This window comes from Candoia aspera, chromosome 16 (genome assembly GCF_035149785.1).
Source record: "Candoia aspera isolate rCanAsp1 chromosome 16, rCanAsp1.hap2, whole genome shotgun sequence".
Taxonomy (NCBI): Eukaryota; Metazoa; Chordata; class Lepidosauria; order Squamata; family Boidae; genus Candoia; species Candoia aspera.
Window position 1 is genome coordinate 7,768,802 of NC_086168.1, and position 15,234 is coordinate 7,784,035.

The following is a 15,234-nucleotide window of genomic DNA, read 5'->3' on the forward strand; positions in this document are numbered from 1 at the left end:
ACTTACGGCTCTAATATTTCGTGATTTCCTCTCTCCGGGGATGACAGACAAGAATGGTGGTTGGACTGGGGTGGCATAGAAATTTTGTGAAAGGAATAAGAATGGTGTGACCTCACCCAATCCTTCTATGTAATTTTTAAATATGCAGCTTAATACATAGATTCATTATGCGAAGACCCAGCTTTCTGGGAAAGGCTGTAATGCTGGGAAAGGTGGAAGGAAAGAGAAGATGACCAGCAGCAAGGTGGGTGGACTCAGCTTCCATGGCAATGACGGCACCATTGGAAGACCTGAAGGATCAAGTTAGGGATAGATCGTCATGAAGAAAATCCATCTACTTGATCACTAGGAGTCAAAAACAACTTGATGGCACATAACCATCATCAGGTGCACATCAATCTGATACTGGGAGAATCTGCAAATAGTTCAGTGCCATCCCTGTGGCTCTCTGGCTGCTGTCACTGTCAAGTAAAAGGGCTCAGGAAAACCACATTTCCCAGGCACCCCTTAAACCTGGGTCTGGGTACCACCATGTCTTGTGTGGGACCCACATTTACTTAACTCAAGCATGCATTTAGCCTTGCCTTCTTTTTTCCTTTCTTCCCCTTCCCCTTCCCCCTACTTTTTCTTTTTCTTCCATCCTTCCTTCCAGGGATATCTGCAGGGAGTCAAAAAAGTCAGCTACAACCTTGCAATGAACCCCCCACCCCTTTTTTTCCCCCATGCATCAGAACAGGAGCAGAGTGGTTTTGGAGTCAGTGCTGACTGCCCCATTCATGTTATGAGTTGCACTGGGGCAAAAGAAATGTGATTTAAAATGACAAGATGATCTCAAGAGTGCCTCATGAAACCAGCTGCCCAGTTCCAAGCTGGAATAACATCCCTTTGGCTGGATATCAGGTGTCTGGTGATGCAGACACTCGCCTCTCCAGAGAAGAACAATAGTTTCAGGAGAATTCCCCCGGCGTGTGACTCACTGAAGAGATGTCTACCATTCCTATTTTTGGCTTCCAAGTCTGGATATAAGCCTGGGACTCTGCATCTTGATTCAAGAGCCAGCCTCCCTGGAGCATCCATAAGACAAGAGGATGGGTGTCTATGAAGAAAGAGGGTAAGTTAATTCACTTTGCATGCTGGAAAAACTGGCAGATGCTATCTTGAGTTTGGGAATGATTACAGATAGCCCACATTTTCATTGTTTTATTAACAAGGTCAGTGGTGTATGCATATAAATATCATTTATGGATGTCATTCTTTTTAGCCAGCCTAGAATCAGAGTTTTCGCTGAAGACGCTGGATTGGGGGTGGCCGTTTATGAATGTTTAATTTTGACTACAACTCCCCTCCTTTTCTCTCAGACCGGTCCAGGTCACAGAGCAGGGGTTTTGGCTTTAGTGTCACAACAGCCCTGAGAAGTAGGTCAACCCATTTAAAATAGCACATAGAAAGTGGTTTAGCAACCTTACAGAGAGACCAGAGATTTATTCCTTTTTTGCCGAATTTCAGAGGCTGTTTAAGATATTAGCTACAAAATAAAGTATATAAAATATAACCAACTCCTGGTGATGACAGGGCTGCGTCATGTGCTTGGGAACAGGATGAAAGTGATTTGTAAGTTGCCTTTTTCCAGGACATTTTTGACTTCTTCGTCTAGCCTACAGCCCTGGATTCCTTAGTCTCCCATCTAAGTACTAACCAGGTCTAACCCTGGTGAGCTTCCATACCCAACAAGGTTGGCTAGGTGCTGCCATCTGCTAAGATTAAAAAAAAAAAACATTTTGTGGTAGGACTGACTGGCCAAATACTGTAAACTATTCTGCTACTCACATATTGTTCATTGGATCCCAGCAATGCCAAGATCCATGCTGTTCTTCCTTCTTAGAGTGGTTTCCTTTTAAACCAGATTTGAAAGGACAGCCTTCAAAGAAAGGACTATAATTAGTAAAGTAGGACCCATGAGCACCCATTCCTTAGGGGATGATCAAAACTCCTTTTAGATCTCTTTAAAATAGTTCCTCTGCTTGTTGTTTACTCTGAGTCAAAGACACACTGTCTAGGGATGGTAAGTGGCATCAAAGAAGCATCTATAGATGTTTCTAAAATTTCCTGGCCTCTTTTTTTTTTTTTTTAGGGCTTCCTCAAATGACTCTGGCATCAAATTCACTTTGCAAGGGCCAAAACTTAGAGCCCATTTTAAATTTCTGCAACACAACATAACACTTAGCTTTCCTTTGGAAGGTTTCTTACAGAAGTGCGATAATTGTACTTTTTTCATAATGTTGATGATGATAGAATCTTGGGTTGCTGCAGGGAGCAGGTCGAACCAAACAGAAAGCTGGTTAGTTGGAGAACCAAGCATACATCTTCCAACAGTGGACGTCCCTTAGAGGTTCTTTATGCTAGTAAGTATATTGTGTTGTCTTTTTCTGTATTTCTCCGGCATAGGAGCTGGCAATGCTCTCCTCTCATGGGTGGTGGGTGGAGAAGACGATGACCCAGGAGATTTTAGAACACTTTTTACAAAATGTTACACCTTTAAAGCATTTATTCCTCATACTTCAGCCAAGAAGGGTTACAGATTAATAAAAAGAGAGCTTACTGTATAAAAAGACAGGAAAACAGCGGAAAAAGGTTGGGTGAGAAAGGGAGATGATGATGAAGCAGAAGTTCTTAATACTGTAAGGATCATAACCTCTTCATCTGCCGGTCAGTCAAATGTCTGTTGGAATGAACAGTTCAGAGGCCAAGAAAAGTAAATTTATCCCTTTGTCCTCTCACTCTGCTAGAGATGGGAGAACGCCAATGCGTGAAGTTTTATTTTTGTTTTTAATTAATTGTGTTCACATTTACATTCTGATTGCCAAGTCTCTGCCTGCATTGGAGAAGACAAGAACTGATGCTAATGCTGAAGCCATGGAAATAGTGCTAACTTATCTTAGACCTTTACGGAGCAAGCTAAGTTTGCCATTATTGCGGAAGTGTTTTATTTACCGCTTTTCTAAGTTGTAGCAAGGCTGAGACCGGAGTGACCGTCGAGATGGTAATTTTCCTAGGAGGAGCTGTTATTAGAAATTCAAAGGTGGTCTTGTGGCATGCAAAGAAAGCAATTAGGAAAAAGTTCAAGTTTCTAAAAGAAACTCCTCCAAAACTTAGCAGGACATCCTGGGGGCTTCCTAAGGATGGTTATTATTGGCAAGATGCAAAACTGGAACAGTTCCCTGTGCTTTCATTTCAATTTTATGTTTTCCCTTCCTTCCTATGAACACCTCCAGAGCTTTCAAATCTGTCACACACAGTCACTCACTCAGTCATTTTATTTCAGTCATCGACCAGCAAAACAAGAGTCACAATTGATCAGAGTAAAACAAGCTATAAAATCACATAACAATACAAGTAAAACTGTAAGTTAAAGTTCAACAATTTGGGGCGTAAAAATGAATATAGTAAAGTGTGATTTGTAAGGCAACGAAATGATTGTTTAGAATAATAGAGTAGTAAAATTACCGATCTGAAATATATAGAACCATTCTAATACTGAAAGCTATGGAAAAATTGTAATTAATATTATTATTAGTGATATAATGTGTAAGGAAGGATAATACATAAGGACTGGTTACAGTTTCAAAACTAAAAGTTAGAATCCAATCATACTGACTATTTATATTGTTAAAAAGTCATACATAGCTCACATTGATTCCTTCCATATTTTCAGAATGCTGTGATTTCCTTGACATTGGATAATCTGTGTTTGTAATTTAGGCAAGGAAAAGGTTCTGTACTTTTTTTTGTTTTTAATCGAATGGCATAGCAGTTTGGTGTTCGTGCTGCTTTTTCTTGCCGGGAAATCCTTGTGAGGTCCAGAAGCCAGATGTGTAGACTATTTAGCCGTGACAAGTCATGTTGCCCAGGTGCACCACGAGGAGGCTAGTCTACATTGCACCGAGTTGGGCTGAGAGAAGGTGACTGCCCCAAGGTCACCCAGCCGGCTTTCAGGCCTAAGGCAGGACTAGAACTCACAGGCTCCTGGTTTCTAGCCCAGCACCTTAACCACTAGGCCAAACTGGCTCTCTGTTCAAAGCAGAAGGGCCTCAGGTCATAAGAGAGGCATCTGGGTTCAGCATGTCCAACCGAAGAAGCCAATGAAAAGTCAGGCTTTGCCATTGTGAGTTCAGCCTCTCCTGTTGGATTGGGGCCTGCATGAATCCAGCATTTGCATGACTACATAGGAAATCATGCATGTGGCTTGTTTAGCTTTTCGAATGAACCAGATCTGCAAATCCTGGTTAGCATGTTGTACAAACGCAGCAAAGTGAAGTTTATTCAACAAGCCATGAGTAAGCAAACCACGCCTTAGTGCAGTGTAGGAGCCCAGCCTTTTCTTTCTCTCTGCACCACTATTTGGATTTTCTGCAAGTTATCATTAATAACCAGGAGTAAGAACAAGCATGAGTCACAAACTGTGAAAGGTATCTTTGGACCACCCCTTTCCAAGAAATAGAAACCATGGAACTCTCTGCTACTAGATGTAATTTAATCAGTTTTGCAAAGGAGCTAGCACGGTTGATGGATCTTTGGTTCCTCCTGAATCCTAGGCAGGAAACCTTCAAATGTGGTGGCTGGTAAGTAATGGTGGAAGAGGGCTGCTGGGCTTCTGTCCAGCCGTATGAGTTTCCTAAATGAGGTGTACCTGACTGACCATTCAGTGCCACAGGATGATGGACTAAGTAGGTCTTTAACCTGGTCCAGCATTCTTCTTCAGTTCTCATGAAAAAAATATTTTGGCAGAATACCACATGGAAAGACACTATTCTTTGCCAAAATATAAAGAGCTGATTAAGAATCTCATCTACTTCCTATTTAACGAGCCATTTTTCCCATGCTGCTAAGCAGAACTCCTTCTGTTAAGGACAGCCATTTGAAAAATGCCCCTCTCCCCAATTCTTTGCCAGCTGGCAGGCTGTCATTCCTTGGAGGGAATGAATGCTGATGGTGGAATTCACACGTGCCTTTAGAAACTCTTAATGAGGACAATCGATTGTGGCCTTAACGAAAGGCAGTAGGAAGTAGATTCACTGCACCTGTTCAGTTTTCATTTTGTTTTGATGGCTAGAAGGGAAAAGTTTTCAGTTGCTTAAAAAAAAAGTCCAGGCCAGAAGGGAGCCTCCATCCAGCTGTTTTCTGTCTTGCCTCTGAGCAAATCAACCAGGGTTGGGTAAAATAAATAAGGAACTGAATTCCTGCACAGCACTCCCCCGTATATTTCCTCAAGGCGGCCTACAGGGTCATTTGACTTGATTGGGAATTGCAAATTTAAAGAGATCGCTCTACAGAAAGAGTATCTTTAGTCTCTTCATTCTTTGAAACCATCCCCTGTTCTATGTTGGAATTCCCAAGGTTGCTCTTGGTCCCCTAGCATCCAGCAGAACTTAAAGCCTTCTTCTCCAGCGTGAAGTTTAAGCCACCACTGAAGACAACTAGATAGAATGATAAGACTCCAAGCTCAAGGGAGGCCAAAGGAAGCTGGTAATATTTTAACCATTTTTTAAAACTACTTTAATTTGTAGTTGGAGGATTAAGCCCTACAGGCATCATCAGTGGTGTAGAGCGTTACAGTCCCCTGGATCACGAGTGGCAGGTCCTGGGCTCACTCTCAAGGCACCGGAGTGGCCTTGGCGTGGCTTCCCTTAATGGATCCATCTATGCAGCAGGTGGCTATGATGGACTTGTTTGCCTCAATAGCGTTGAGAGGTAAGTGGGTGTCTTGAGGGAAGAACATCTAGAGATGGTTGGTGGCAGGATCCATCCTCTATTTTCTAGTTATTCTTGCAATTTGTTCCGGTCTACTTTGTGTTTTGTTTGTTTTTATGTCGCTCTTCATTTGTCAGTTGGAGTTGGTGGCATCAAATTGAATAAATAAATCCCCCCTACTTTATTTTGGTTCGTGGTGGGGAGCAGTAGAACACATTGGGAGGCTGCAAAAGGGGTGGGCCCAGGAAAACCAACAGGGAGTGTGTCTAATGCGAGGCCCCCTTTTTCTTCAATTCCAGTGACCTTTTTCTAAGTTGCCTTTCTCTCCCACTTTGTCAGTCTGAAAATGTCTGCACTGAAGTTCGATTCCCTCCTCCTGACTCCATCCATGCATGAAGTTGTGCACACATGGTTTATGGAGTCTGTGGAGGTACCACTGTTTGAGTGGGAGTGAGAAGGAGTTACTTGCAACTCTCCTGCCTGTTCAGAGAAATGTTCTGTGCAGTTCCTTATCCTTGGGAGATTTTATTTATTTTTTGTATATCAAATTTATTCCCTGCCCATCTCACCCAGAGACTGACTCTGGGAGGCTGATGATTATGACACTCCTGGTATTTTTATGATGCTTACTTATTTACAAGCTCAGTCAATTATACAATGACGTCAGTTCCCTAAAAAGAAAACATAAGCACTTCTAATACTCCAGGGCTACTATTCCTTTCCAAACAGGTGCAAAGGGCAAGTTTCTCGCACTTGTGCTTTAGGTGATACATTCTCCATATCCAGAGCTGGTTACCGACAGCTCTCTAGGCTGGCTTAAGGAAGCAACTTCCAGTCATCAGTGCCCAGCAGTGATTTTTTTTAAAAAGCACCTGCTGCCATTAAGCTAAATAAACAAGAAGCTTGGGAGAAAATGCCTCTTGTGTGAACTCATGCCTGAACTTTAGATACTTTCCATGGTTAGGCAAAGCTGTCTCTGTCAATTGAGGCTGACGGTACAAAGGGAGAAGCCTCATCTCCGTCATCTGAGAAATGGCCTCCAAGAATGCCAGTAGCATCCTTGAGTGCTGAGTACCTAAAATTTGGCAGCCCTGAATGGTGTCCCCCGGGTTCATTAATCAGTAACACAGGAAGAAACCTGTATACTGTAGCTGTTGAAACCCTGGAAAACAGCTACAGCAATAATAGGGTGGTAGAAAAAGGCCTCACGTTGAGAAACTGGGGTCAGAGATGGAAACATCAGCATTTCTGAAAACTCCATTTAATTGTGGCATTCAATAGGCAGCTATTTAAGTTGCTTTTCTGTCCTTCTTTCTGTTTCCAAATGAAACATTTCTGAGTAGAGCACCAGATTTAAGCCAATCATCTTATTCCTTGCCCAATCATCAGACTCAGAGAAAGATCAGTTTTACCTAACCTGCTATTCATTTCGTAAAATTTCATTTTAATCTTGATGTGGCGGCATCGCCTGCAAATTTATTTTATACCTGCTTTTTAAATCTCTGATATTTTGCATTGGTTGCCTGCTGGTTTTATTTATTTATTTATTCATTCAATTTATATTGCCGCCCATCTCAAACTAGTGACTCTGGGCAGCTAACAACAATAGAAACAGCCATGATATAAAACAATAAAGGCAATAACAAAAATTAAAAATAAATATGAATACAGATGGGTTGGTTGTAACTGTTTTATTGGGTATTGATGTGTCGTCATTAAAGTGGATATTTTGTTCCTCAGTCCAAACTCATCCCAACTTTCCTTCCTAAAGCTTGTTTTCGGAGCTGTTTCTAGGTTGGGGATGTGAGTCAGGGCAGACTTTCTCTTGTGTTGTGAGGAAGCTGAAAGAGAAACCAGAAGTGCTCTAAAAGTCAACAGTGAACAGAAAAGCTGCCAGCAGCAGAGTCTGCTAGTAGCTTATAAACAGCAGCTTGATCCGGGCTGCAAAAAGGAGAGATTCAGACTATTTAAAGAGACCCTGCCTCAACAAACTCACTAATAAAAAAGTCTGGAGGTTCCTATCACAGTTTTCAAGATTCTGTACTTCGTCCCTACAACTCCTGATTGAAATCTGTGATTCTCTCTTCCCTGCTTGTGTCCTGTCCTGTGGACCATGTCCTGTGGTTGAGGCTTCCTATCACTTCCGCCTTTCCTGGGCCAATCCTCCCCTTAGCAAAGGACACACAACTCGCAAGGATGTTCTGACTGACTTGGCCTAACAAGAATTGCCTCTTGTCGTGACATCCCTGGTGCCCCTTTAGCACCTTGTCATTCCTGTTAGATTGGATGGATTGCTTTGACAGTCCCGTTACCGCTCTGTTTCTCTTCGGAGCTAAGCTCAGTGTCTCCGGCTCATTCCATAAAAGCTGCCGATGAGAGCTGACCTCAGCTGTGTCTGCCAACTAAATATAATCTGGGGTCGAAGAAGAGTCACGCTATTTTTTAGCCCCTGTTTGCTGCAGAAGGCTGGAGGCCACCTTGGGAAAAGGAGCACCTTGTTGAAAGATTAGCCTTGTTCCCTGTGATGTAAGTCAAAAATTTGAATTAGGGTGGCTTGGGATTACTCCGGCTCGGCAGCAATCTTGTTATACCAGTCCTTGCTTTGGGTCAATTTTTCCTCCTCCCATGGGGTAAAACACTTGCCCCCCACCCAACCTGTCCTCTGTCTTTCTTCTTCCATGGTAGGTATGTGCCTGAAATCAATGAGTGGAAGAGAGGTGTTGCACCTCTTAGTGAACCCAAGCAAGGTGTAGCGATGACTGAACTCGGCGGTTACTTATATTGTGCTGGTGGCTTTGATGGGCTGGTGTGTCTCAACACTGTGGAAAGGTAAACCCCTGTTTGGATGCCTAAAGGTAGTCCTCGCTTAACAACCATTCACTCAGCGACAGTTCAGAGTTATGACAGCACTAAAACCCAACTTACGACTGATCCTTGCATTTACAACTGTCGCAGCATCCCTGTGGTCGTATGATCGCCATTTTCGACCTACCCAGCCAGCTTCCAGCAAGCAAAATCAACGGGGAACCACAGGGTTTGCTTAATTACCATGTGGTTCACTTAATGACTGCAGTGATTCACTTAACGACCACTGCAAAAAATGGTCATAACATTGGGTTGAATTTGCTGAACGATCAGATCACTTAGTGACCAAAATTCCAGTCCCACTTATGGTCATTAAGTGAGGACTACCTGTATTTGAGGCCATGCTGGCCTGCCACCGTAGCTAATCTTTATACTTAAATTGCGTTTTACCTCCCTCAAAGATCTCCCCCCAAAGTTAAATCAAAATTAAATGACATAACAGCTGGAAGGAGATGGGGCTGGTGTTCATCACCTTGGGAAGCTTATGGGGAGAGATTGTAGGGAGGCTGGGAGAGAAGATGTTATCAAGAGAAAGGCAGTGAATCCATTGGCGGATTATCTCATCCATGGCAACTCAGCCCGGGTGGTGAGACGCTTAGGAAGAAGCATTCAAACCATCCCACAAGACTCCATCTGAACGAACTCACTCTCAGCAAGGCTGGGCAATTCTTCTTGCGGTTTCCCAGATTCTGCATTTACCCCAAGACTAGCACTAAGGTGCCCTCCTGAAACCTGTGTAATTTTGGGTTTCTTGATCTTGCCTGGCTGCGTAGGACTTGAGAGGTACCCGTGTCATGTTCACCGTTTCAATGTTCTGGTACATCGTAACGTTTCGCATGTCATTTTCCGGTTTTCTGGTTGGAGAGGTGTGCTCTACCTTTGAATTATAGAATCTTTTGCACAATCACCTGCTTTCTCCCCATTGCTCGTTCCTTCCAGGTACGACCCTGTGCTGGACAGATGGCAAAAGATGGCACCTATGAACTGCCATCGAAGAGGCCTAGGCTTGGCAGCGCTGGGTGGATTCTTGTATGCCGTTGGGGGCTCCGATGGCTATTCTTCCTTACGCTCAGGTACGTTCTGGCTGTGGAATAGATGTCCTTCTTGTTCCATTATAAGACAGACCCTTGAACACGTACCTTCTATTTAAAACATTCCAACTTCCCTCTTTCCTCATGCCAGTGTGGCACTGACTAAGACATTCTGTAGTGTATTTTCTGACTCAACATGACAGGAAATAATTTCCCTGATTTTTGGCATTCATGGCAGGAAGGAGAATATTGGAAATAATTGGTGGGTTGGGCACCAATTTGCTACACGGTTGTATAAGAGGTGGACGTGTTTTATATCCTCCTGTATGTTTGCACCTCTCCTCGCTTGCTCTCTCTTCCCTTCACGCAAACATTAAAAATAGAAAATGATTATGTGTGTCTGTGACGTTAATTGAAACCCATACTTCTGACTGATGGACTTCTGTGGGCTGTGTGTGTTGAAGGATAGAAAAAGCATTCCAACTTCTTCTCTTTTTTTAAATAAAGCTTTATTAAGTTTTTTAGCAAATACAAAAAAACTACAAGAAATGAAATAAAGTATACTACTAGGGAAAAAAGGAACTAAAAAGCATGAAAATACAAAAAAGTATGTACAGTAAGTATCCTACATACTAACTTCCGACTTTCTGCAGCAAAGATATAAATAAGCCACTTATCAATCTCTTACTCTAGTTCAGACAGGAATGAACATTACTTCTATAAAACTTTTCCATTCTCAGTAAAGCATTTCCTCAAAAACACTATTTTCCCCTTAAAATGGATATATAAAAAAACAATTTTTATAACATAAAAAAATTCCCCCCTTAATAGACAGATAATCAAATATTATCCTTCCTCATTACGATTTTACTCCTAACCAAAACATTTATAAAGCATTCCAACTTCTAACCACGCCTGGTTTGCAATAGCATGCACGGATGTGTAACTATTACATTAAGTTAATTAACAACAGAAGTTGGATTAGGCAATTAGTTAACAAAGACACGCCTACAACTGTATTAACAGTACGATATAATGTCAAAATAGATAATTGCAATAGGTAAAAAATAAAAGGTGAAAAAAAAGTCTGGAAAATTACACTATAGACAGAACAGCTACAGGAAAATTTGATCCTATGGTGCAAGTCATTTTCTTTGCTTCTTCATCAGAAGAAAATGAAGTAACTCCTAATTCGGACGTTGACACTACATATACTAACCGTTGCTGCAAATCAGATGTAGATTTGTCCTTCCAGTGTTGTATAACAGCTGTTTTAGCCAGCTGCAGAGTACAAAAGATGATAATGGGATTCAAATCATGGATTGGTTCCTCAATTTGACACATGATTGGGTATCAACTGAAAATAGGAAACTATTGATCCCAAAGACTCAAGGCAGAGCCAAGAAGAACATATGAGCCAATATGTAACACATAGCAATTGATCTGCTTATATTAACAGTCTTGCTGATTTCAACGCCAAATATGGAAATAGAATAAGACCATATCCACTGAGTTAATCCTCTTCTTTCTGAATTTCATCTCCAACATACAATAAAAGTCTATTCTGCCCCCTCCCTGGTTTTAAAAGCATGCTAGTCCTTTCTGGCTCTTCCATACATAACTATTATTTTTCAAGGCACAAGCTGCCCCTTCCAGCTTTGAAGGCAATGGGTTCCCTCATGCTAAAATGTCAACTAGGAGCACAAACAAAAATGAAAGTTCAAGGCTCTCCAACTCTTTTCCTATTTCAGTCGAGCGCTACAATCCCATAGAAGACCGGTGGACTCCCTGCCCTCCACTCCGGAGCTGTCGTGAAAACCTGGGTTGTGTTGCGTCACAAGGCAAGATCTATGCTGTTGGTGGGCAGGATGACGTAACCGAACTGTGCACTGCTGAGCGCTTTGATCCACTCACCAATAGATGGATTCCCATTATGCCCATGAAGTCAAAAAGAAGTAAGGTGAGGATAGCCAGGCCCAGACAGGAAACAACCAACTTTGGCTATTCTGGAAAAGCTAAGTAGGATTGGTCTTGGTTGTTACTTGAATGCGAGACTAACAGGAAATCCTAAAACCACAGGTTCGGGAAGTTAAGAAAATACCCACTTCTGTGTTGCTAGGATGTGCCCATGGAGTCACCAACAGTCAAGATCAACTCATAGGAAATTTGACTGTTGAACAATATCACATTGACTGCTTTGATAGGCTATCCTGCTTCTGCATTTGTGGTAGAGGATTTGTGGGGGAGAAAGTTCTCAGTGACCACCAATCTGGGGCAGTGGCTCAGGCAGTAAGAAGGGAAGGGTACTATCATGCCCTGCTTGAGGGGCCTCCAGGACAAATGGTTGGTTCATCCAAAAGGGCCTTCTCATGTTTTCTGTTCAGTGTTTGCTTCAGATTACTGACCCCAAATCCCAGTACTGTAATGGGATTTATACATACTAACTTCCAACTTTCTACAACAAAGAAATTTCAAAGAATTTGAAATAAGCAGTGTTTCATTTGCAGTTCATGACCAGGTTCCATGCCTTGCTCATGGGGTTACCCCAATCCACTGTGGGGACAGGCGTGATTAATTACGGGATGGATACAGCTCAACCTTCCTTTGAAAGAATTTCAGAGAAGCACGAGATCTGAAAATGCAACTTCCTTTAACAAACAGCCCCCAAGTTTTCACTCCTTGTAAGAAAGGAAAAGTCACCTTTTTTTAAATGCTCCCCTCTACTGAATTTGGAAATTCAAAGGCCATTGGGGAGGGAGAAGACTTTTTTTAAGGGTTATACAGGTAGTGATGCCAGCTGTGGACTAGTTGCATCCATCTCTAAATTCTTAAGATTAAATTTATTTATGTACTTATTGGGTTTATAGGCTGATCTAATGAGCTGACTGAGTGGTGCACAACTCCCTGTATCCATACATTTGGGTTAAAAGCCAGATAGATGAACAGAACTAAAAACATACATTGTAAAACAACCATGTGAACCCCAGGAATTAACATTCCAAACACAAAGTGTTAGAGATGTCTATGTTTTTTTAAAAAAACCCACTATTGGTGATGATTTCCAAGTTTTGGGAACTTTTCTCTTTATGGGCTGAATATATGAACAAATCTTAATCTGTGATAAGGCTAATGGCTTTACTGACACAGATAAGAGAGGTTAAGTAAGGTTGAGTTAGCCGTGTCCTACACCCAATTAAGGGGTTGGAAGGAAAACGTTTTTGGTGTGGTTGGCTGTAAGCTACTTTTAAATTTTTTTGCATGCAGGTAAATCTTGCTGCTGTCGGTGGATACCTCCTAGCCATTGGTGGATATGATGGCATCGTTCATGTTTCAACGGTAGAAGCCTTTGATCTGGATATCAACTCATGGAGGTAGACTTGATATCCCTTTGCAGAGATGTTCATCCAAGGGATTTCTCTTAGTGGCACAGTCTTATTCTGTATTTTTACTCTGCTGCATGTCTCCCAGAGTCTGCAGATTAGAATGGGTTACAAAAACTATGAAATAAATACATGACAGAGAGAGAGAGAGAGAATTACTCTCTTGTAACCTACCCTGAAGAGCCTTTCTCTGCAGGATCTGCGTGCTCTCAATCCTACTCTTTCTTTTTATTTCCAAGTTGGAAGCCTGCCTTCCTGCCCTCTGGAAAAATCCTGTTTTAGAGTTTAGAAGGCACTAAAGGTTGCCTTAGAATGGTGCAGTGTTTAAGGGGTGCTGCTAATCCCCACTGATTTACAATTCCTCCTGCTGTCTCATATTGCCATTGGTACTTGTCTAAGCATATTGAATCTCACTGGGGTTAGGATTATTTGTATTGTTTTTTTCCCCCCCAAATAAGTATTTCTGCAAACCTTGGGGATTTCTAAAGGGTGGCAATTTAGTTATCTAAATCACTGGCAAGCAAAGCCTGAACAGTGAAAATAGCTGGAGAAGCGATGCAGTACCATCAGAGCCTCTGCATTTAGTCACGGCTTGAAATATACCATGTGGGAGGACAGTCCATCTTAGATGTGAACTCTGTGATAAGTCTGCTCTTCTTGTTTCCCTCTTTGCTCCATGTGTCCTCTTGCCTGCGAAGCATTTTGCAGGACCCGAAAGCCAGCTGATGTCTGGTGAGCACAGAGATGGCCTGACTCTGGGCTCTAAGATGAATTGTTGTCTTACAAGCACCGCAGCGATACATTGTGTTGTACATCTCCGTCTATGAGAACGGCTTTTATCCACTTCCCCCTCTTGAGGGCCGTTCCATGTGTGATATTTTGACCTCCAGAGTGGGGCAGGCTGAGAATTCTGGAGACGTAGCCCAGCGCATTTGGAGAGTGCCTTGATTTCTAGAAGACTGCCTCGTAGGCTTGCAACAACGCATCAGCCAAAAAACAAGGAGAGTAATCCATCCATCTCCAGAAGACATTGATTTGTAACGTTCTGCCCAAGTTGGCACAGGAAAAAAAGAGCAGGGTCTCTTTTGCAGTGAGCTTGACTCTTGGAAATTTCATGGACACTTAGTGAAGTTTCTTGGCAGCGAATAGAACTGCTGTAGTTGGTCATTGTCTTCTTCTGGGAGATCCTTTTTCACCCCCAACTTCCCAGCTTAGCCTACAGTACTGATGATCTCCCATCCAAGTATCCCAGCAGCCTCTTCCAAGCCTACTTTTTGAGATCTGTTAGGGGCCAACACCTAACAGGCAGCACGTGATGCTAGAGCAACAGGAAGAAGATGAAAATTGAAGCTAAACTGTAGAAAGATCCTTGTGTCGGAATGCTCCTTCAGATAAAATGAATATACAGTCTACTTTCACTTTCTTCTCCTATCTGCTCACTTACAATCCAATGGATGATATTTCTGGAAGTGAAACTGAGTCACAGTGGTGGCCTTTTTTCCTCCCTGAGGCATTAGAAGCATAATGTCGAATGTACACTGTCTCTTAGGCAATAGGGAACGGTGGCCGTGAATATTTTCATAAATGTTGGCGGTGGCTTGCTAAATAAGATACCGATGCGAGTTAGAGATGTCCATCGTTGACAGGTGCCATTGTTGTGTGAAACAAGCTTTGCCAACAAGCTCCTGGAGGTTAACACTGCCCCTTGTTGCTTCTTTTGCAGATGTTTTGGCAGCATGAAATGCCGACACCCAGGTGGAGGTGTCACCGTGATCCAAATGACCCCAGAAGATAAGGAATTCTTTGAATCCCATTGGAGCAGATAACCAGAAGATGAAAAAGAACTAATTCTAGGTTCAGGATAGGTTGGTTGAGATATTTAGCTAGAACTGAGTAGTAGCAGGAACAAAGGGAGGGACATCAATATTAGAAACAAGATGTATGGAGAGATAAGCAACCTGTCTTTTGCCCCACCATTAATTTCAGGGTTGGGGTATTCTTGGATCAAGCATAATTTTTTTGGCCATCCCCAAAGCCCTCTCCAGTTGCACCACAGAAACTCAGAAATGGCCTGCTGAATAGCAGTGGAATGATTTTATACAGTTTGGAATTAACAGAAACAAAATCAGTGTGTTGAGTTTTTGGTATGCTTTGCACATCATCGCATTTCAGTTAAGATATGCACATATCCATACCTAATGACTATAAAA

The 15,234-nt window shown here is 42.3% G+C and overlaps 1 protein-coding gene across 1 annotated transcript; it reads left to right on the plus strand.

The window, feature by feature from the left end:
* Positions 1-2,244: 2,244 nt before the first annotated feature.
* LOC134506225 (kelch-like protein 20) lies at positions 2,245-14,925 on the plus strand. The gene is made up of 7 exons (XM_063316315.1): positions 2,245-2,402; positions 5,565-5,748; positions 8,434-8,577; positions 9,553-9,686; positions 11,396-11,604; positions 12,909-13,015; positions 14,748-14,925. The coding sequence occupies exons 3-7, from the start codon at positions 8,504-8,506 to the stop codon at positions 14,848-14,850; spliced, it is 627 nt and encodes a 208-aa protein (XP_063172385.1). The 5' UTR covers positions 2,245-2,402; positions 5,565-5,748; positions 8,434-8,503; the 3' UTR covers positions 14,851-14,925.
* The last annotated feature ends 309 nt before the right edge of the window (positions 14,926-15,234 follow it).